Source organism: Sycon ciliatum, chromosome 11, assembly GCF_964019385.1.
Source record: "Sycon ciliatum chromosome 11, ocSycCili1.1, whole genome shotgun sequence".
Lineage (NCBI taxonomy): Eukaryota > Metazoa > Porifera > Calcarea > Leucosolenida > Sycettidae > Sycon > Sycon ciliatum.
In genome coordinates, this window is record NC_088653.1 from 24,314,379 (window position 1) to 24,337,203 (window position 22,825).

The 22,825-nt window shown below is 49.6% G+C and overlaps 1 protein-coding gene across 1 annotated transcript in view; it reads right to left on the bottom strand.

Moving 5' to 3' along the window:
• Window positions 1–2,125: 2,125 nt before the first annotated feature.
• LOC135827481 (mucin-2-like) overlaps window positions 2,126–22,825 on the bottom strand; it is a 130,765-nt gene continuing 110,065 nt past the window's right edge. Inside the window, exons 14-20 of the mRNA XM_065339974.1 lie at window positions 10,992–11,240; window positions 6,070–6,378; window positions 5,587–5,706; window positions 4,889–4,990; window positions 4,177–4,296; window positions 3,465–3,584; window positions 2,126–2,561 (exon numbers count right to left, since the gene is read on the bottom strand). Coding sequence (XP_065196046.1) covers window positions 2,485–2,561; window positions 3,465–3,584; window positions 4,177–4,296; window positions 4,889–4,990; window positions 5,587–5,706; window positions 6,070–6,378; window positions 10,992–11,240 — 1,097 coding nt within the window. The 3' untranslated portion in view covers window positions 2,126–2,484. The remainder of the gene's footprint in view (window positions 2,562–3,464; window positions 3,585–4,176; window positions 4,297–4,888; window positions 4,991–5,586; window positions 5,707–6,069; window positions 6,379–10,991; window positions 11,241–22,825) is intronic.

Below are 22,825 nucleotides of genomic sequence, written 5' to 3' on the forward strand. Positions count from 1 at the left end.
CAGGGTACCACTCCCTGGATTACCCCAGGGTACAAGTCCCTGGATTACCCCAGGGTACCAATCCCTGGATTACCCCAGGGTAACACTCCCTGGATTATCCCAGGGTGCCAATCCCTGGATTACACCATTCAACAGCTTGCAAGGCTGATTAGTTGACCACCACTAGTTTTAGCCTGGTGTATATCACCAAGAGTACATAACCCCCCAGAGTGTGCAACGCCTGATCCAGTTCTGCATAGGGTCTTGGTCGAGCGTAATCGGATCTTTGTGTCATAATACCGTACACATCTGAGGGGAACCCGGGGAGTCGCGGGTACTCTCGGATCAAAAACAACGGTACCCTCCCTCGAGACCGGCCTTGCGCTGGTGTGGAGTGTACGCATGACATCAGAAGATCCGATTCCGCTCGACCAAGACCCTATGCAGAACTGGATCGGCGTTGCACACTCTGGGGGGTTATGTACTCTTGATATCACACAGCTGGTTGACACCCCCCCCCCCCCCACACACACACACCTGTCCTGTCCTGTTGACCCACTGTCGTAAAGGTCACGTGCTCCCATTGCGGGAGGAGGGATAGAAGCATACATGCCGGTACCACATCAAGTCCCTGGACTGCTGAAATTAGGCATATCTGGACAATGCCGGCAGGAAAATTGGCAGAATTCGGTACTTTTTCTGGTAAGTTTCATGCATGTTTAGTATGTGGATTAAGAAATGGACCAGAATTCGAGGAATTGCCCGCCATGAGGTTCGTATGGTTCTGCTAATTTCACTGCTTTTCGAGCAGAATCTGCCACCTTTTCGAGCATTATCCGCCAATTCATAGCTGAAATCTCCGGGAGCAGTGCTGACACAGTAGAGGAAAATTGGCACGTTCATCCGTTGTTGGGCGGTTCTGGCGAGGCCTACAAGGAGCGGGCTGGCTAGCGATTGAGTTCGACGGACATTGGTGGACAACGAGTCCACCTCTGCTACGACATCATTTCCCACAATCTGCACATTGGCATGCACCATGCTGCTGTTGCACTGGCTTGCAACGCTCTGCCGCGCACTTGTGGCGTTTAATTAAAGTTGCTTGGTCTAGAGCATACCTTTCCACAGACGGAACACACACACCATTGGACCATTGGACACCCATCGCCAGAGGCGATGATAGCGATACTACAGCAGAAGCCATAGCAGCAGAAGCTTGTGCTGGGATTGCACCATTCAACAGCTTGCAAGGCTGAAGAATTGACCGCCACTATTCAGCCTGGTATACACCACACAGCTATGAAGTGGCTTTTTCTGGCCAGCGAATCCCCCCCCCCCCACACACACACCTCAGACCTCAGACCTCAGACATGCCCATCGCTGAAGCGATGATAGCGAACAGCTATGTTAGACATAGCAACTTGTGCTGGGATTACACCATTCAACAGCTTTCAAGGCTGATGAATTGACCGCCACTATTTTTAGCCTGGTATCCACCACACAGCTGTTTGTAGTGACTTTTTCTGGCCAGTGAATCCCTATTTTTCATTTTCCATTTTTCCTTTTTTTTTCTACACACACACACACCACACCACATACTCCGGCATACACTGGCTGTTGGTAACCACCCAGGAGAATGAAAGAAAAGTCAGGAAGAGTCCAAGAAAGAGAAGAAAGACGTGTGCGACCATAATCGTCGGGAATTGAACCCGCAACCTCTCGATTGGAAATCGACTGCACATACCACTGCACCATATGGGACACACACATACACACACACACACACACACACACACACACACACACACACACACACACACACACACACACACACACACACACACACACACACACACACACACACACACACACACCATTGACCATTTGATGCTCATCGCCGGAGGCGATGATAGCAATGCTACAGCAGAAGCCATAGCAACTTGTGCTGGGATTGCACCATTCAACAGCTTGAAGGCTGAAGAATTGACCGCCACTATTCAGCCTGATCTATACCACAGAGCTATGAAGTGGCTTTTTCCGGCCAGAGAATCCCCACTTTGTGATCCTTTTCAGTCCCCCCGTATGCACATCACCGCACATACTCCGGCATGCACGGGGCAGTTAACCACCCAGGAGAATGCAAGAAAAGTCAGGAGGAGTCTGAGAAATTCAAGAAAGATATGTGTATGCATCATCAAACGAGCAACTTCTGGATTGGAAATCGCTGCAAGTACAAACTAGACCGTACGGCACTTGAATGTGCGTATGGTGAACTAACGAATGTGGGACAAACAAGGTGGCCAGATATCGTCTACCCGTGTAAGTCGGCCACAGAGCAAGTAGATGGCCTTACTCATGGCAAAGTACTCGTACACAGCGGAAGCCGCCAGGATACACAGAGCGAGCCTTGGCAGTGCACCGGCAGCTACTGACTTGGAGGCACTGTAGCCATGGTGATGCTATCGCAACTTGCCTGTGTTCTTGCAGGGCAGACACGGTGGCAAGCGTTTACAGATGGAGTGCGGCGACCATCAGGAGAACTAGAGCCAAGAGAGATGGCATGGCAGCTCCATAAGAGGCTCCGGCTGAACAAAAAGCAAAAGAAAAGAAAAGCACACCCTCAGTCACTCCATCATGTACTGAAACGTGAGAGACTTTCAAAAGAGACTAAGTTTCGCTACTTTCACGACCATGACACATTCCCGAAAATAAATCGCTACGAACCGCTCTGCACATTGATTGTAGACAGTACAAAATCGAACTGAATTTTTTTAAATCCAACTGAATAGATGAACATCAATCTGGAAAGTTTCTCATATTGTACCTGCGCAATTCTTGACTACTAGTACAGTTGAACATCGATTATCCGACCACCTCTGGGCAGACAACTGTCAGGCGGTGTTCAGATAAGGCAAATGTTCCGGATAAGAAAAAACTGTCACTCACACACTTTCAGTGGTTATTACTAGCCGCACGACCTTTTTACTTTTTACTTTTCAAAATTTCCGTATTTTTTGAATGGCTCACTACATGCACCCACCCACACACACACACACACGGAATGAATTTTGGAAACCTTGGAAAAGGCTTTGCCAAAATGGTCCCGCCGCTTAGTGCCAGCCGGCTAATGTAAATCGCAGGCCAATGTGTGTCATAACTTCAAATGATGCATGATTGAGCCATGCTAGCATGTGAGAGCAACAACCACTGATCGATTTCTCCTTTTAAATCCCACGGCCGGCCAAAGTTTGACGACGGCAAAAACGCTTCACTTCGAAATCGGCCAAAGCTTCTCAAAATTTGTTGATTTACAGTAAGTAACTTTAATTTTAGTGGATTTTTTTACAATGTAGACAACTGTAGACTCTACGTATGTGTAAAGTATACTTTCTTTATACCATCAGTGGGGTTCATGGACTCGACGGGCCAAGAATTTCTTTAGTCACAAGTGTAGACTGGTTGTAGCGTGCACAGTAAATTAGGCTTACAGGCAGCTTTGGCCGTAGGCTTGATGGTGATTGTACTGCTGTCCTTGCTCCTGGGTACTGCTGTGCTTGCAGGTACTGCTGTGCTTGCAGGTGCCATGGTGGTGGGAGCTACGCTTACATCTACAAGAAAAGAAAATACATTACATGTATGCGCACCCACGCGCACACGCACACCCACACACACACACACACGCACATCCACACACACATACACACACACACACACAGACACACACATGCACGCACACCCACCCACCCACCCACACACACACACACACACACGGAATGAATTTTGGAAACCTTGGAAAAGGCTTTGCCAAAATGGTCCCGCCGCTTAGTGCCAGCCGGCTAATGTAAATCGCAGGCCAATGTGTGTCATAACTTCAAATGATGCATGATTGAGCCATGCTAGCATGTGAGAGCAACAACCACTGATCGATTTCTCCTTTTAAATCCCACGGCCGGCCAAAGTTTGACGACGGCAAAAACGCTTCACTTCGAAATCGGCCAAAGCTTCTCAAAATTTGTTGATTTACAGTAAGTAACTTTAATTTTAGTGGATTTTTTTACAATGTAGACAACTGTAGACTCTACGTATGTGTAAAGTATACTTTTTTTATACCATCAGTGGGGTTCATGGACTCGACGGGCCAAGAATTTCTTTAGTCACAAGTGTAGACTGGTTGTAGCGTGCACAGTAAATTAGGCTTACAGGCAGCTTTGGCCGTAGGCTTGATGGTGATTGTACTGCTGTCCTTGCTCCTGGGTACTGCTGTGCTTGCAGGTACTGCTGTGCTTGCAGGTGCCATGGTGGTGGGAGCTACACTTACATCTACAAGAAAAGAAAATACATTACATGTATGCGCACCCACGCGCACACGCACACCCACACACACACACACACGCACATCCACACACACATACACACACACACACACAGACACACACATGCACGCACACCCACCCACCCACCCACACACACACACACACACACGGAATGAATTTTGGAAACCTTGGAAAAGGCTTTGCCAAAATGGTCCCGCCGCTTAGTGCCAGCCGGCTAATGTAAATCGCAGGCCAATGTGTGTCATAACTTCAAATGATGCATGATTGAGCCATGCTAGCATGTGAGAGCAACAACCACTGATCGATTTCTCCTTTTAAATCCCACGGCCGGCCAAAGTTTGACGACGGCAAAAACGCTTCACTTCGAAATCGGCCAAAGCTTCTCAAAATTTGTTGATTTACAGTAAGTAACTTTAATTTTAGTGGATTTTTTTACAATGTAGACAACTGTAGACTCTACGTATGTGTAAAGTATACTTTTTTTATACCATCAGTGGGGTTCATGGACTCGACGGGCCAAGAATTTCTTTAGTCACAAGTGTAGACTGGTTGTAGCGTGCACAGTAAATTAGGCTTACAGGCAGCTTTGGCCGTAGGCTTGATGGTGATTGTACTGCTGTCCTTGCTCCTGGGTACTGCTGTGCTTGCAGGTGCCATGGTGGTGGGAGCTACACTTACATCTACAAGAAAAGAAAATACATTACATGTATGCGCACCCACGCGCACACGCACACCCACACACACACACACACGCACATCCACACACACATACACACACACACACACAGACACACACATGCACGCACACCCACCCACCCACCCACCCACACACACACACACACACACGGAATGAATTTTGGAAACCTTGGAAAAGGCTTTGCCAAAATAGTCCCGCCGCTTAGTGCCAGCCGGCTAATGTAAATCGCAGGCCAATGTGTGTCATAACTTCAAATGATGCATGATTGAGCCATGCTAGCATGTGAGAGCAACAACCACTGATCGATTTCTCCTTTTAAATCCCACGGCCGGCCAAAGTTTGACGACGGCAAAACCACTTCACTTCGAAATCGGCCAAAGCTTCTCAAAATTTGTTGATTTACAGTAAGTAACTTTAATTTTAGTGGATTTTTTTACAATGTAGACAATTGTAGACTCTACGTATGTGTAAAGTATACTTTTTTTATACCATCAGTGGGGTTCATGGACTCGACGGGCCAAGAATTTCTTTAGTCACAAGTGTAGACTGGTTGTAGCGTGCACAGTAAATTAGGCTTACAGGCAGCTTTGGCCGTAGGCTTGATGGTGATTGTACTGCTGTCCTTGCTCCTGGGTACTGCTGTGCTTGCAGGTACTGCTGTGCTTGCAGGTACCATGGTGGTGGGAGCTACACTTACATCTACAAGAAAAGAAAATACATTACATGTATGCGCACACACGCGCACACGCACACCCACACACACACACACACGCACATCCACACACACACACACACACACACACACACACACAGACACACACATGCACGCACACCCACCCACCCACCCACACACACACACACACACACGGAATGAATTTTGGAAACCTTGGAAAAGGCTTTGCCAAAATGGTCCCCCAGCTCATCATTTGCTGTCAGAAAATATGATCACACTAGAACAACATACACAATTGTGACAACAACACCATACACAACTGTGACAACAACACCATACACAACTGTGACAACAACATTCACAGCTGTGCGGACAGTGGCAAGCCTTACCGTAGGATTTGAAGACGATCACGGGGTACTTGTATTGGTTGACGGGCGTCATATCGGTAGTTTGGTCGAAGAAGAGCAACTCGTACGTATCCCACTCCAAATTAAGTGGGCTGGTGAAAGCTATCCATTCACATCCATTAACTGGTGCTGTAGCCTCGTAGCAAGTTGAGTTGTACGTACGATACTCAGCGTTTGTAGGCACGTTGGGAGCGAAGTCAAATATGCTTGTGTTATCGAGCGTTATGTTGTGTTTCTGAACGAGAACGCTTTCTTGATCGGTGAAGCCACTTAGAACGGCAGTAAAGTTAGCTGCAGAGAAACATATGCAATAGTGTTTGTGTTTGTGTGTGTGTGTGTGTGTGTGTGTGTGTGTGTGTGTGTGTGTGTGTGTGTGTGTGTGGTGTGTTGTGAAGTTTGCGTGGAAACGTTAGTGAAAGACAGATAGACAGACAAACAGAGATGGACGAGATGGACAAAGACATACAGAGATGGACGAGATGGACAAGGACATACAGAGATGTAAAACTACAGCATTGTATTTACAACCATAAAGTATGTGTAACATACGACACCATACAGGCCAAACGCCCAGGGTTTCCCGGGACAGTCCAGTGAAGAGGGTGTTTGTCCCGGGGTCCAGGATGTCCTGTGAGAGTCCAGGGATTGAGATGGAACTTTTGAAATCGAAATTCTCCCTTTTATGACGCTTTTTTAATGTTTCCTCGAACTTGAAAATCCGTTGTAAGTGCACACAGCACACACATAGTAGACAACACAACCCATGGTGAACTGCAACGGATCGTCGGTATAACGGTAGTCAACAGAAAATTACTTGTGCAGTTCCAGCTCAATGCAATGACATCCCTTTTGATTGAGCAGCAATCATGAAAAATAGATCTGCTAATGATGGATGCGCTAGAAAAACTTGTGTCCACAAAAAAACACAGACAAAATCAAGGGAATTTAGCCTCGTTGTCCAGGGAACTCAAGCCTCCAAGTTGGCATGTATGCGACACTTGCAACAAGGAAATGCCTGTCGCGTACTGTCACTAGCAGTTGCAAAGCCACTGTCACTGAAGTTGACCAAAGGTAAACTCTTGCAGCAATCGGAACTCAGTTTACCTTGAAGCTCCACACAAGAACATGCTACACCAGTAAACCTACAAGATGGTAGTCATCACACCAGACAAAATTAGTAGCGTTTTGCATTTTGCCAAATGATTTTCCTTTCCCCGGCCGCATAGGTAGGTAGGTACATTTGTATTTGAATTCGCAGAAGGAAACGGGCGCTCTCGCCCAATTACATGGAAGCGAGTGGAAAAAATAAATCATTGTAGGAAATAGCCTAACATGATAACAGGGTGTAGTACAAAAGCAAAGAACGCTCAGTCAATGAATAACGTTAACGTTAGAACACAACAACGGGGAGGCGGTAAACAGCACATGACTGGTACTGTGGAGTACCGCAAACGTTCAAAGGTTCCTGTAGTGTTCAGTAGTGGGTGCTACTGCTAGCAAGACAGAACAGAAGGTAGGCTTCTTTGAACTGGTGGTACTGGGTAATACTACACACATGTCGGATTGGCAGGATGTTCCATATAATGGACCCGCGAGCGGTTGGACGGTCGTGACCAGCTTTGGAGATTTCGGCACTGGAAGGCCCAAGCTGCATGGCGCGCGCGTTGTGCGAGTACTGGGACGCTCCAGAAGGGCTTGCAGTGCATTGCTTGCCCGACCAATCGAGCAACGCCAGATCATAACAAGGGTCTTTTGCTTGTGGAGCTCTTTGATGCCATACAGCTGCAGACGAGTAAGCAGAGGTTGGGCGCTTGTACGAGGTGGCTGGCCGAATACGGCGTGTGCCTCACTGTTTTGCTGGACCTGAAGGCGGGACCGCTAGTATTGTTGAAGGCGACCAGAGAACGCCACGGACCCGTAGAGGAAATCTGGCATCACAGCGGATTTCACGTACTGCTCTCTGGACCTTCTTGTAAGGCAACGGCGGGCTCTCCAGAGTGCTCTCATCTTCTGCGAGACCTTCTTTACAGCATTGGTAACGTGTTCGTCAAATCGAACGTGCTCGTCTATCGTGTTGCCCAGATACTTCGCATGGGGAACTGCTGGTAGCGGGTTTCCACGGCATTTGACAGTTATGTCTTGGCCGGAAATTTGCAGGACATGGCTTTTGCTAGTGTTCAGGATTAGATTCCGTTCCTGGAGGTGGTAAGCAATCTGGGATGTAGACTTTGTGAAAACTCGCGATACTTCATGGCAATCAGGGTGGCTGAACGTGAGAGCAATATCGTCAGGAAACTGTACTGAGAGGGATGGGTTGGCAACTGGTGGGCATATGCCTGGTTTAGATTTTGAAAAGCACGGGTCCGAAAACGGAACCCTGTGGAACACCACATGAGCACGTGCCACTGACACCAATGGCTTCAGCGATTTGCACTTGTTTGGTGCGTCCTTCGAGGTAGTCTGCAAACCATTGGAGTGCAGTGCCATGAAGGCCAACTTCGAAAAGATCGCGTACAAGATTGTCATGCTTGAATTTGTCGAAAGCCTTTGACATGTCCAGCAAACACACACCACTGGCTAGTTGCGCGTCCTTTGCATTTTGAGAATGTTCTCCGTCAGGAGTACAAAAGCATCTTCAGTGCAGTGGTTTGTGCGGTATGCAAATTGGGTGGTCGGCAGCGCGTTGTTTGCCGCGAGGAACCTTACAAGAGAGGCGATGTACTGCCTTTTCAAGCAGCTTCGCAACAATTGGTAATAACGACACGGGTCTGTAGTTAGTGGCGACTGCAGGGTGTGTTTGAACGGCTTCCGTAGGCGACCGGAATGTAAGGAGGCATTGAAGAGGTCGCATAAGTGCGGGGCAACAATGTCACTGCAGGCTCGCAGCAAGGGATTTCGACACTGCCTGTACTGTAGCCTTGTCAGGATCGATTGTGGCGAGTAATCGCTGTACTGCGGGACAGGTCGTTGGCGTGTGAGCTGAGAGCGAGGTGCGGGTGCAGGGACCATGGGGTATCTGTAGGGTGTCTGGACGGCTTGGATCAGTGACAATAATATTGAAGGAGCTGCTCGCCGCAGAAACGTAGCACACTGGGTCCTGCCTTGCCTTGGAGCGGCCGGTTACCGCGTTCAAGATTGACCACATTCTCCTTGGATCATGAGAGTTCTGCTCACATTGTCTGGTGAAAAAAGCGTTTCTTTGCCTGTGAATTGCGTTGGATGCCTGAGACCGGGCTGTCTTTTACTGGGTGTGTAGGATGTCATTTCCTCTATCTCCTAGCCAGCGCTTGTGTAATCTATTTTTCTTTTGCGTGAGTTAGTACGTATCCTTGTCGAGCCAAGGTAATGTCGCAGCAGCTTTCTGGCATGATGGGTGCATGTATGTCTAGAACTGTTTTGAACCCTTGATTGATTGATTTTATTTGGATTTCGCGAGACCAAACGAGCAGGAGTGCTCAATAACAGGGTAGCGAATGGTTGAGTTGTGCTATGTGACAATGTAGTGTGTGCGTGGGGTGGTGGTGGTGGTGGTGGTGGGGGGGGGGGGGGGGGGGAGCTGCGGAGGCCCAATACAATGTAAGGGGATGGGAGGAGGGAAGGCCAGCAGAGAGTCAAATTCAGAAGAGGAGAAAGCCGTCCACATGTCCTCAACATCCATGTGGGCAGATGTAGTATTAGCGTTGAGTGCTTCGGCGAGGTCACACCGGAACTGGTCGATATCAATGCTGTGTAAGTGGCGACGCTTTTGGCTGTGCCTACCTGGACTAGATGTTGCTATGGCGATATGAAGGTCCGCCATCACCGCGTGGTGGTCGCTAATTGTACATTCCAAAACAGTTCAACTCGAGACAAAGTTATGGTCTGCTAGTACGAGGTTGATCACTGAACCATGATTCCCACTCGGAGTCGGCCGTGTGGGGAACTTCACCAAATTCGAGATGCCAAACATATTGCTGAGGTCTTGCAGGTGTGTACGATGGTGACTGTGAGTTGTCATGTTGACGTTGAGATTGCCAATAATGGTCATGTGTGGGCTTGCGCCTGGGCCCGCTGCAGTGACTCTTCAAGGTTGTTCCAGTAGTCAATCCCCACATCTGGAGGTCGGTAGATCCAGGCCACTGCATGTTGACCCTGGCCGCCTTGAATCGATATCCAGACAGCCTCTAGGCCATTCAAAGACAGTTCAGGACAAGGTCGGATTGGCAAAGAAGATTTGTAATAATACACGTACCTCCTCCTCGTCTACCCACATGGTCTGTCCTTGTGAGCGACGGTTGTATCCAGGAATGGCTACTTCTCCGTCACCAATAGTGCTGTCTAGCCAGGTTTCGGCCAATCCAAAAATATCAAAGCCCTGCGGCCGGAGGAGTGCCGTTACTTCATCTACTTTGTAGCGCAAGCATTCAAAAAAACCTAGTTTAAGAGTTCGGGTGTCCTGGGTGCTCACCGGAAAAATGATGGTGGCAGCTCTTGGGGAAAATACCTGAGCATGTGGATTTAAAGAAAAAATAAAGCAGTGAAAAGTAGTAAGTAGTAAGAAAAAGAACAATCATGAACGAGGGCTAGCATAGTATCGAGATTACAAGCAGGAGATATTCTTTACAGATCATTGGCTTCCTCGCCGACTCCTCACACGCTGGGCAAGGTGGTGCATCTCTTTTGCAGATGCCTCATTTGCCCATGCGGTTTGGGGGTCCAATGCCAGGACTCTTGCGCTGAATGTGTGCTTGCCTGATGCGCGGATGAATCCTTCGTCATCAGGTGATGAGGGCCACCCCTTCCCACCAGAGAGCGGAAATGCCAGCACTCCACGTGTGGCCTGTTTTGCAGACAGGGTTCTCGCGGTACTTTACGGTATAAGCATACTCTCACACACTGCCAAAATGACAAGAGAGGAAGCTTACCTTCCCGTGCCAGTGCGGGACTCATGGAGTAAAGAACAGCTGCATAGGAAGTCATGCCAACCATCATATTGGCAACAAAGTTTGTGCTGCTTGTGACTTGACTGGGGGTGAGGTGAGCATTGATGATCTGATTATTCAGGAATGTGACTTTAGGGCGATCCGCCGTTCCCAGAATATTATGCAGGACTATCGTACCATTGGTTCCAGTTGGGACTCCGGCAGCAATGAGATGTGAGCCAACCGTTGCACCTGTGTATGGACACACAACATACATGCATACAGACACACACGAACACACACACACGCGCACACACACACACACACACACACACACACACACACACACATACACACATACTTGTTGCTCACTGCCGAAACTGGTCACGTGCGTCTCCCCGGGAGAGGGGAGAGAGATTCAAAAGGAATTTTGGAAAGATGACTCAATTGGCTATTGAACCGCCCAACGGGCTGACACCCCCTGAAATCCCCAAAACTCTGGGTGGATTTGGAAATGATTCCACTTATGGGCTCACCACACCTCAGTAAATGGGTGAGGACAAGGTGCAGAAACAGGGAAAGGGGGGGGGCACACACATGCACACACACACATGCACACATGTGTGGTTGTGAACGTGTGTGTGTGTGTGTGTGTGTGTGTGTCCCATATGGTGCAGTGGTATGTGAAGTCGATTTCCGATCAAGAGGTTGCGGGTTCAATTCCCGACGATTATGGTCGCACACATCTTTCTTCTCTTTCTCGGAATCTTCCTGACTTTTCTTTCATTCTCCTGGGTGGTTACCAACAGCCAGTGTATGCCGGAGTATGTGGTGTGGTGTGTGTGTAGAAAAAATGAAAAAAATGAAAAATAGGGATTCACTGGCCGGAAAAGTCACTTCAAACAGCTGTGTGGGGGATACAAGGCTAAAAAGAGTGGCGGTCAATAGATGACTTGCACAAAGATTGTCTGGGTTCGAGACGGGGCAAGTGGACTTTCTGACTTCCCACCTTTTGAGTTCGTGACTTTCGAAGTTTCGCTTTTTGCCTGACGAACACTGAGCTAGTTTTTTTGGCTAGCGAGTAGAGTTGTTTTGATTCGGCTTGTATCGTCATGCCGAAGCGCTGCTGCGCTCCTGGATGCACTAGCAGACGAGAGATGGACCTGAGGGTCTCATTCCATACGTTCCGGGCTTTCTGAGCCGGCCGGCCGGGAGGCAGAAAAATGAGGGAATATTATTTTAGTATCATTGGTGTAGGCTGCAACAAGCACGTCGTGGTCCTGAAGTGTGACTACTTTCCCGCAGTGGAAGCGAAGTCAAGCACAACGAAAGTTTGTGGACGTCTGAGAAAGAACTCGATTCCCTTTAATTCGGCTGCACTAGCTCCAGAGCGACCCTCTCCTGAGGACAGACTGCGGAGAGGCCAGGAACCTGCCGAGTCACGAGTGGAAGCCCAAACCACGAAAATGAAGGGTGGAAGGACCGAGTGTGAGAGCCATATGGCCTTTAGTAGTACTTCAACTAGTATCTGAGTTGAAGGAGAGAACAAGTGTGCTGGAGAAACGCTGCGAAGTCCTCAGGCCTGATGTGTACTAGCTACTGTTGAAGTCTCACTTGTTCCAATATGACCATTTCATCAGCCCTGACTCTGAGCAGCTGTATCTAGACTTGGACTTAGGCCAGAGACATAGCATTGTATACCATACTGAAGCCATATGTATCCAATGCCTGGATCTAGTGAGAAAGCAGTTTGGCGCAGGCTCGCAAACTATGATTGAATCAGGGAGTGGATGAAAGTCACATCATACCTCCAGTGTCTGCTGTAGGATTGTAGGACAGCCGGGTACACGTGTACCTGGCGCAACCATTTCAACCGGATCGGAGCCGGGTACACATGTATTCGACGCACGCCTCTGCATGATCTGTCACACATACAAGCTATGTAGTCAGTCCTTTCAAAGTTCGAACGTGTAAAGTTCCAACCGGGTCACAGCCTCACAGGTGACCTGGTACTATATTTTCAACAGGGTCCAAGCGCCGCCCAACCGGGTCGATTACCCGGCTCACCCGGCTCTGCAGCAGACACTGACCTCTCCATGATTAGCTGAGGGTAATGACGACGATGCAGCTCCGGCTGGGTCTCATGGGAAAGTAACTTGCATACCTGTTTAGTTGCAACGAGGCAACAGTACCCCATGTACTGAAGACATGATTGAACTACTTTTTTTATCTCCTCCTGGGAGAATGTGGAACAAATAATGCCAGAGTGTGTCTGATAAACATCACAGTCTGCTGAGTATGTTCATTATTATTGACGTAACAGAACTGCGCTGTGAGGTACCTTCTGCGTTGGACCTACAGTTGAGCCACTACTCTTCTTACAAATTCCATACAACGGTGAAAGGATTTGTTGGAGCATCATCGAACAGTGCATTCGCCTTCGTCATACACTAGCTCCGTTGCCTACAGTAATTCACATTTTGACGGGGCGCGCTGGGACGATTCGGAAGGAGCGGCGGGAATCATTGGAGTGCTCATGATGCTGGTTAGCGGAGACGAATGTGAGTGTCAGGAACGGGAACGCAACCGCGCTACTGTACAGATCAGGAAGCGATGGAAGAGTTGAATCTGTTCAGCCTTACATGCCGTGTACAGGGACACAAGCGTAAAAATGGCTACACACATTTCGAATGTGAACTGGTGATGGCATTGTGTGGCGACGAACACAACTGCAACTGTTCAAATGTCAGCATTTCGAACATTATGCTTCCCATGATAACTCACCGAATGGCTCACATGACGGAGTTGGACATTACCAGGCTAGGATTATCATTTGCTGTATTTATGGATAGTCCTTGAGTTTTCAGATGAAGTGCTTTATCTTTAACCTGTCGTTCCTCTAGTATGGCACAATGTCCATGGCTGCTTTCTTGTCTTCCTAACAGACTGGTATAATCAGCATGATTCTGCTTTATTGAAGAAGAAATAAAACTTTCCTTTCGGAAAGGAAGCCCAGAAACGTCAACCCCCATGGACTGTGCTTTATGACTCTCGTCCATCGACGTTAACTGTCGCAATAACTGCTGCATGTATGTTGTGCTGTGCAAACCATACAAGATTTTACAGCTCACCCACGCCTTCCCAACAGGCTCCTACTATCCCGTACCATTAGCGTTACATTGATTATGAACTAGGCTAGCACAGTTATCCTTCGTTCTTTTGATGGTGGCGGGTAGCATGGAACTTGACGTGTTCTTGGGATCCTCGTGCAACACTTGCTGTTCCCGGAAGCCATATTATTGGGTGCATCGAGTTTGCTTCTATGCTCACTGTTGTTTAGTAAGACAATTTATTATAACTATTTCACCGAAGAATATTAAAGGCAAGAGTATTTTGGGTTAGTTTGGACGCCTGACTTCTCTTCACATAATATACAGTAATGTACTTGCACTAACCTTACAAGTGCACATGACTCCGCATGAGCTGCTGAAGACATACTGACGTAAGACACACGGTACATGTACTGATCATGTACACGTACACGTAGTTGTGTAGCGTACATGCCGTGCACCGTTCATTCATGCTGACAAAAAAAGTAGATCTACACTACAGACGGTGTAGGGTGCCCGCAGTGTAGCCTGGGTGCACAGGGTGCACTTGCCCTGTCTCACTCGCGGCTCGGATCTTTGTGCAAGTCATCTATTCATCAGCCTTGCAAGCTGTTGAATGGTGTAATCCCAGCACAAGTTGCCATGTCTAACATAGCTGTTCGCTATCACCGCTTCCGCGGTGGGCATGTCTGAGGTCTGAGGGATGTGTGTATGTGTTTATGAATGTGTATGAGAGTGTTTATGAATGCGTGTGAGTGTGCGTGTGTGCGTGCGTGTGTATGTATGTGTGTGTGCGTGCACGCGCGCGTGTGTGAATTATGTGTGTGATAATGTGTTTAGAGTATGTGTATATGTGCATGTGTGTGCGTGTGTGTGCGTGTGTGTGTGTGTGTGTGTGTGTGTGTGTGTGTGTGTGTGTGTGTGCGTGTGTGTGTGTAAATGTGTAAAAGCTGACCGGCTGCCCCTGGACGTGGCGGGTGAGGTGGTCGAGTGTGTAAATAGTTTTCGTTATCTTGGCTCTCTCCTCCACACGAATGGCCGATCCACCCCAGATATCTGCTCGCGCATTGCAGGTGCATCACGTGCATTTGGAGCCCTGCGCCAGCCGGTTTTCAATGACAGCAACCTCTCACTTGCTACGAAGCGGCTTGTGTACGGGGCATGCGTGTTGTCTCTGCTTCTGTACTGTGCTGAGTGCTGGATGCCGTTGAAGCCCGACCTTGATCCACTGTACTCTTTCCATCTGCGCTGCAACCGTTCCGTGATGGGCATCAGCCAGCCGAATGTCTGGGACGAACGACTGACCAGGGTTGATGTTCTGGAGCATTGGAATCCGCGTCAACCCTGTGACATCCCCAGCCTGCTGACATCGCGCCGCATGGAGTGGCTTGGGCATGTTGTGCAAATGCATGAAGAGCGTGCCCCCGCGTCAGCTACTGTTTGGCACCCTACATCCTGTCTGTCCAATGTGCGGCCCAAGGAAAAGGTGGCGTGATGCTGCGCGGAAGAATCTGGCAGCGTTGGGCATCGATGAATGGTACGACTTGGCCGAGGATAGACAGGAATGGCGGGCCGCTTACAATGTTCTGCCTCGCCCGAACCCGTTTGTGAGCCCCTGCGGACACCTTGTTCCGAGTGTGGTTGTCTCTTCTCCAGGAGCGGTTTATCTCATCATAAATGCCTCGGTGAGCGCGCAAACCTGTATCGGAACAGAGGTAGCCGACAATGTTCTTCCTGCAAGCGCTGGTTTCGCAGTGCCGGAGGTTTGGCGGTCCACAAATGCCTCAACTCCCGGACGCTCCCAGCGACATCGTCTCAGGCTCCGTGCGGGGCGGCGGTGTCTACCATTGCTTTCTTAGGTGACTCCACCGGCGCCGCGTGTGCGGCTCGCCCTCTCGTGCTGCAAGGCCCACTGTGGGGCCTGTGGTCTGTGTTGCCGCTCTACTCGTGGATTCCAAATTCATTGCTGCCAAAGATGGCTCTCTCGTCGTGCCGACTGAACATGGTCCCTTATCTCTCGGCGGATTGCCGACTTTCTGCCGTCGCTCGTCGTTTCTATGTTGTCGGCCCCGCAAGTGAACACGTGACCGTGATGGAAGTGTTTACCAGGACTAGTCATGGGCAGGTGATGCTAACTTTATGGCTGGCATTATAGTCCCTTTTTTCCAGGTGGCATAATGCTGGCATTATAACACCATTTCGATGCAAAATTGGCATTACAAGCATAATTGCCGGTCGAAAACGGTGTCATGCATGAAGCTGGCTAGGTCCAGTTCCGACCATCGTGCATCTGAACCCGTCCAGCTTCGTCCGGAGACTTGACATTACAAACCAACCTACTCAGTGGATTGTCAGTGGAAGCTTCCTCACTGCTGTTTGAGTTCTTTTCGTCTACGCTTTGGCCTTGATCCAAGACGGCCTTCTTGACTCGACTTTTACAACTTTCAAACTGGCATTATGGAGTAGTGTGAGCATTATAAATGGCATTATATCCTCATAATTATTATTAGCATTGCCTTTAGCATTATCGCAGCAAATAACTAGCATTACCCGCCCATGCTTAACCAGGACCAGAACCAGGTGTGTAAATGTATATGTGTGTACAAGTGTAGAAATAAGTGTCACGCACACATATGCACACACACACACACACACACACACACACACACACATGCACACACACACACACACACACACACACACATGCACACACACACACACACACACACACACATGCACACACACACACACACACACACACACACACACACACTCACACACACCTTGAAACCTTGAAACTGCCACCTAAAGATGATGCAGTGCCTCAAGGAGGCAAGGAGGGCAGAGTTACTTCTTGCATTTGTGTTGAGCCAGGTACTGGAGACGTGAACTTCCGAGAGCAGGCCGGGCAAGGGATGGTGCGGCGCTCGGAGCCAGAGCTGCATGTTCTGCGGTTGCAGTTGTGCTGGCGGTGCCCAGCTTTTCTCCGGAAACAGCGGTCACAGGTGTGGCAGTGATACTGACATTGGCTGCAATCAGGTGGACGAGGTGCAACTATCTCTGGAACTGGAGCGTCACCAAAGCTGGGAGAGCAGCTGTGCACAGCAAATTCACCTCGGCTAGCAAACCAACGATGGAACGTTTCGCACAACACAGCACCGGCCTGTTCACGGATCGTCTTCAGTCGCTCTTCCCTGCATTTGTGCCGCCGAAGTCCCCTTTCACTGGCGAAGAGTCGCTCACAGATCGCACAACACACTGACTTGGCTGTCGTTTCAAGGCGTAAGCACCGTGCAACAATGGCATCCGAGATCAACTGGATCCGCTCGCCACGTTCAGCTGCGAGGTTGTACCAACCGGTGTAGACGAGAGAGGGATCTGACTCACAGAGATAATAACAAATAATCTTTACTTCAGCATGAGACACTAGTCAAGCAACTGAACTACACGAGAGGAATAACTGCAAGCTGTAACTGACTGAAACAACGAAAAGAACAACTGTATACGTCTCCAGTCCAAAACAACAAGACACCGACTCAACTAATTATGCACAGAAACTACAAGCCGCGAAGTCCGTTTCACGCGCGCGCGGGAAACGGCACATGAGACATGCATAACAACACAACACGATGCACTACTACTACTACTACATGCATCATGAATAGCATGAATAGCACGAAAGAACAGCCAGGAATAATTATGATCAGACTGGTCCACACAGGAACAATAAATGTATCACCTCTACGCGTGCACACAGCATAACTGACACCAAAGGAGGGCACGTTGATTCGGGCATGCATTGGAATTACCATGAACGTACTGACACCCAAAAGCTAGCGGCAGTGATTTGCCATAACACCATACATAGACTACTGAAAGAGGTTCACCTTCTACTCATTCCACCCTCCTTGATACGACTACCGGTAAGTATCAACGTTGATACAACTAAAATGAACTATCAGAAAAGAAAACGAAACGTAACGAGCTATAAGCTAGCTGTACAGAAACATAAATGGCTGCAAAACTGGACGACTGTTGTACTGTTAGGGCAATTCAATCCATAGTGTCGTCCAGAAAAGTCGACTTCAACACCGCCTCCGCAGTACGTGGGAAATCTTCTTTTAGCTGCTCAGCATGTTTCTGAGACACCATTTGTGCTAGGAATGGGGACGAATTCACGCCAAACACCACCCGTTGGTACTGGTAGGCGACTGGCTCCTTTGACGCATCCAAGTCCCGCCACAGAAAACGATGAAATTTCTGATCATCTTCAGACAGCTCGATCTGGAGGTACATTTCTGCTACATCGGCCACGATAGCAACTGGCTTTGCCCTGAATCGCAGCAATACGTGCGGTAGCTCTCTCTGCAGCTTCGGTCCTGGGTGGAGGTAGTCGTTCAGGCTTGCTCCTTTGCATTTGGCTGATGCGTCAAAGACCACCCTCACTTTAGTTGTTGTTGCATCTGGTCTGGTGACTGGAAAGTGCGGGAGGTACCAACCACCTGTTGACTCGAGCTTTACTGCAGTCATATATCCAGCGTTCACATGATGCTGCAGTACACGGCAGTACTCCTTTGCTACTTCTGGTTCCTTGCGGAGGCGTTTCTCCGTCGAGCGCAGTCTCTTCAGTGCCATCTCGTAGCTACCGTTCTCCTCTGGCGGACTTTTCTTCCAAGGCAGCTTGACGGTGTGCGTGCCGTTGCAGTACTTTGTTGCTGCCTCTGCATCTGCAAGAGTTTGTCGGTCATTTGCTGCAAGCGGGCTCTGTCGGCGAGGCTCTTCCACCTCCCACATACGCCGGACCAGCATCTCCAGATTACCGTCATCGACTCTGCTGAAGTGAGTGCGGTGATGATCTGAGCTTCCACTCACAGGTCCAACCTAGCGCGGTTCTCCTCGCCACCAGTTCTTCCTGATCACCCCTCATCTCCTCCAGAGAGTAGTGAAGCTCGGCATGATCCAGGCCAATCAGCGTATCAACCTGGCGAGTTGCTGGCTGTTCGAAGGGTATGTCCTGCAGATGATGGTACTGACTTGACTCGACGGTCCAATCGTACGGTTTCAGTGTGCCTGTGACGTGACTAGTTGTGATGGCTGAGAACGGACTGATGAACTTGCCATCTACACTCTCTACCAGCAGATCCACTGGCATTGACTCGAAAGACTCCACTGCTCCGTTGAGGGTGCTGATCGAAACCTGTTTCATGGGTCCCTGCAAGTTGAGCTGGTCCGCTACCTCTGTGTTCACATAACTTTGGGTGCTCCCATCATCCAACAGCGCATTTACCCTGAGGTTGCGGTCACCGTTTCGTAAAACGACCGGCAAGGTTCTCAGTGACAACGGTCTGGCGCCTGCTCCGATGTTAGCAGTGGTTGTGGTTCTGGCTGTCTCATTGGTGCGACCCCTTTCCGTGCCATTGCTGGCTCTAGACATGTCAATGGCTACTGCCCTGTGAAGCAGATAGTTGTGGGTATCGCTGCACTTGTCTACGCCACACTTTCTCTTCCGCTGGCAGTCAGCACCTTGGTGGCCCTTGCCCAGACAGCGATAGCAGAGCCGATGGGTTTTTGCCACTTTCCAATGCTTGTCCACATCCATTTCCTTGAACTCTTTGCATGTCCACACTTGATGGTCCTGGGAGCATCCTGGACACGCTGCCGGTGTCAGATTGGGTGACTCTGCTGCATGGAATGAGTGGCCTCGGGCTGCTGGGCGCTCTCGGCCATGTCTATGGCGACCAGGTGCTAGGCCTGCGATGGCTTCATTGGCGGTAATGTGAAAGTCGGCCTCGAGATTGACCCACTCGAGCAACGCCTCTACCCCTTCTGGGCGCTGATGCTCATAGAGCCATTTATGGTACCGGTATCTTGTCAGCAGGTCTTCTGGCAGCAGCTTCTGCTGGATTCGCGCGTACAGAGTGCCCACCTCTAGCTCCGATTGGCGACCCGCTGCTTTCAAGTTGGTCACGGCTACTTCCAACAAATCTGAGAACTGTTCCAGATCTTGTGCGTTGACTCGATCTCCGTGCAATGGCTTGAATCGTTCCACTTTATCAAAGTACACCATCACTTGGCGCCGCGTACCTCCGAATTTCCGTTCCAGGCGTTCCATTGCCTTGTGGTATGAGTCCGGGGCGTACCCTAGCCGCTCGATGCATCTTAGCGCTTCTCCCGCTACATACTGTCGTAGCTGCAACAGCTTCAAGGTTGGGCTGATTGGCGCACTGTCCACGCACGCCAGGAACGTGGCCTTCCATAACTCATAGGCACGCTTATCACCATCAAACACGGGTATTGAAATGCTTCTCATTTTACTGAAGACGTCTGTGGCTCCAGCTGGTGGTGCAGCAAAACTAGATGGCCTCGATGGAGCTGGTAGAACATTGTAGCTGCCGCTGTGGCCATGTGCCACACTCTGTGTAGGCCTGAAACTTGCTCGAGGTACAAATGGGGCGGCTGCCACAGACTGGTGTAATGTATGGGTTGGTCTCTGGCTACTTCCACTCATGACTGATGTGTGTACCCTGCTAGAGTGAACAGGGGCTGATTGCCTGGGCAGTACATTGCTATTGGTTGCTTGTACAGCTACAGGTGCGCTGGTGTTGCTGGCCTGACTCAGTGGCACTGTGGGGCCTGCTGCTGCTGCTGCTGGCGCACTGCTACTTGTGCGGGAACTGATGCTATGGTTACTACTGGTACTAGAACTGGAGTGGTGACTGCTCCCTGCACTCACACTGACTGGTGGAGTAGAGCTGGAGCTTGTGGGTGCACTTACAGATGAAGAAAGTGAGGTGATTGCGCTTTTACTTGAGACACTGGCACTAACAGGCCTGTTGGTGCTGGATGTGTTGCTTGCTGCAGATGTGTCCATGTTGCTTGTGACAGGAGTGAAGTCCGCACTGACGCCACCAGGTGCGGAAGACGGTCTAGCGGACTGTGCAGAACTCGCAGACTGAGCAGTTCCTGACACCCCACCTAATGGGTCGTGAGCAGCGCTGAAGCTTGATGGCATAACAGGGTGGTACTGACTGAACCCTGCGGAATGACGCGTACGAATATGTTGTTGCTCCTCGTACATCTCCACCTGCTGCTCCAGGTGCGCCATTGCTTCTGCCACTTCCTCCAGCTCCGTTATTGCTGCGTCGACTGCTTTGCCTTTTTCTCGGCTTGAAAACACGTCACCAGTGACTCCACCACCTGATTCACCTCGTTGCACTGCCTCGAATTTGTCTCTCACGGCATCCAAACTCAACTCCTCGTCACGGATCTGCAAAATCAAGCCTCGTCGCCGCGACGTCAAGCGCCGTTTCATTTGAATTTTTGCCACTCTCATGTCTGCAGATGCCGAGGCCACAGCATCGTTGACTTGCTCTTCCTGGCCGTCCGTATTACCAGGCTCAACATAATCGCCAGGCTTAACATCATGGGCAGGCCCAACATCATCGCCTACCGTGACCCTGTTCCGCTCGTGACTGATATTGTCGCTGTGTTCAGACATCTCGCTCCGATGGACTTCCGACTAGGTGAAGATAACCATCCTCTGCTACCATTAGACGAGAGAGGGATCTGACTCACAGAGATAATAACAAATAATCTTTACTTCAGCATGAGACACTAGTAAAGCAACTGAACTACACGAGAGGAATAACTGCAAGCTGTAACTGACTGAAACAACGAAAAGAACAACTGTATACGTCTCCAGTCCAAAACAACAAGACACCGACTCAACTAATTATGCACAGAAACTACAAGCCGCGAAGTCCGTTTCACGCGCGCGCGGGAAACGGCACATGAGACATGCATAACAACACAACACGATGCACTACTACTACTACTACATGCATCATGAATAGCATGAATAGCACGAAAGAACAGCCAGGAATAATTATGATCAGACTGGTCCACACAGGAACAATAAATGTATCACCTCTACGCGTGCACACAGCATAACTGACACCAAAGGAGGGCACGTTGATTCGGGCATGCATTGGAATTACCATGAACGTACTGACACCCAAAAGCTAGCGGCAGTGATTTGCCATAACACCATACATAGACTACTGAAAGAGGTTCACCTTCTACTCAGGTGTATAGACCAAACGCCTTGAGGTCGTCGCGTAACACATCATGCCATCGACGCCTGGGGCCATGGGCAGGGCATGGAGTATGGAGCCACGAGAACAACACTGCCTTTGGAAGCCGGTGGTCATCCATCCTGGCAATGTGGGCAAGCCACTGCAGCCGTCGATGGGCAACCATGTCAGCAACTGGCTCTGTAGCGCACATCCTATGCAGCGAGGCAGATGACAGGTGGTCCTCCCACTGTTTGGAACGCGAGATGCCAAGAATGACACGAACACAGCGGTTGTGGAATTGTTCAAGGCAACGTATGTCGGCAGGCAATAGTGTCCAGTTCTTAGCCCCGTACAACAGCACCGACAACACTTGCCAGCTCCGCGGACTGACCGCTGTCTCCATTCTCCCCTGTACAAGGCCCTTCATTACTTTAATTGCCTGCCCACCCAGCTTCGCGAAATCCCTTCTCGTACTCCCTTCAAATCCGAGATATCCCTGCTGTTGCACAACTCTGTATGCTCGTGTAGCGACCACCCCTGCCCGTACACTTAAGTACACAACTCTGTATGCTCGTGTGGCGACCATCCCTGCCCGTACACTTAAGTAGTCATTAACCCCTAGGCCCTGCCCACCCAATTATTCCTCACTCTT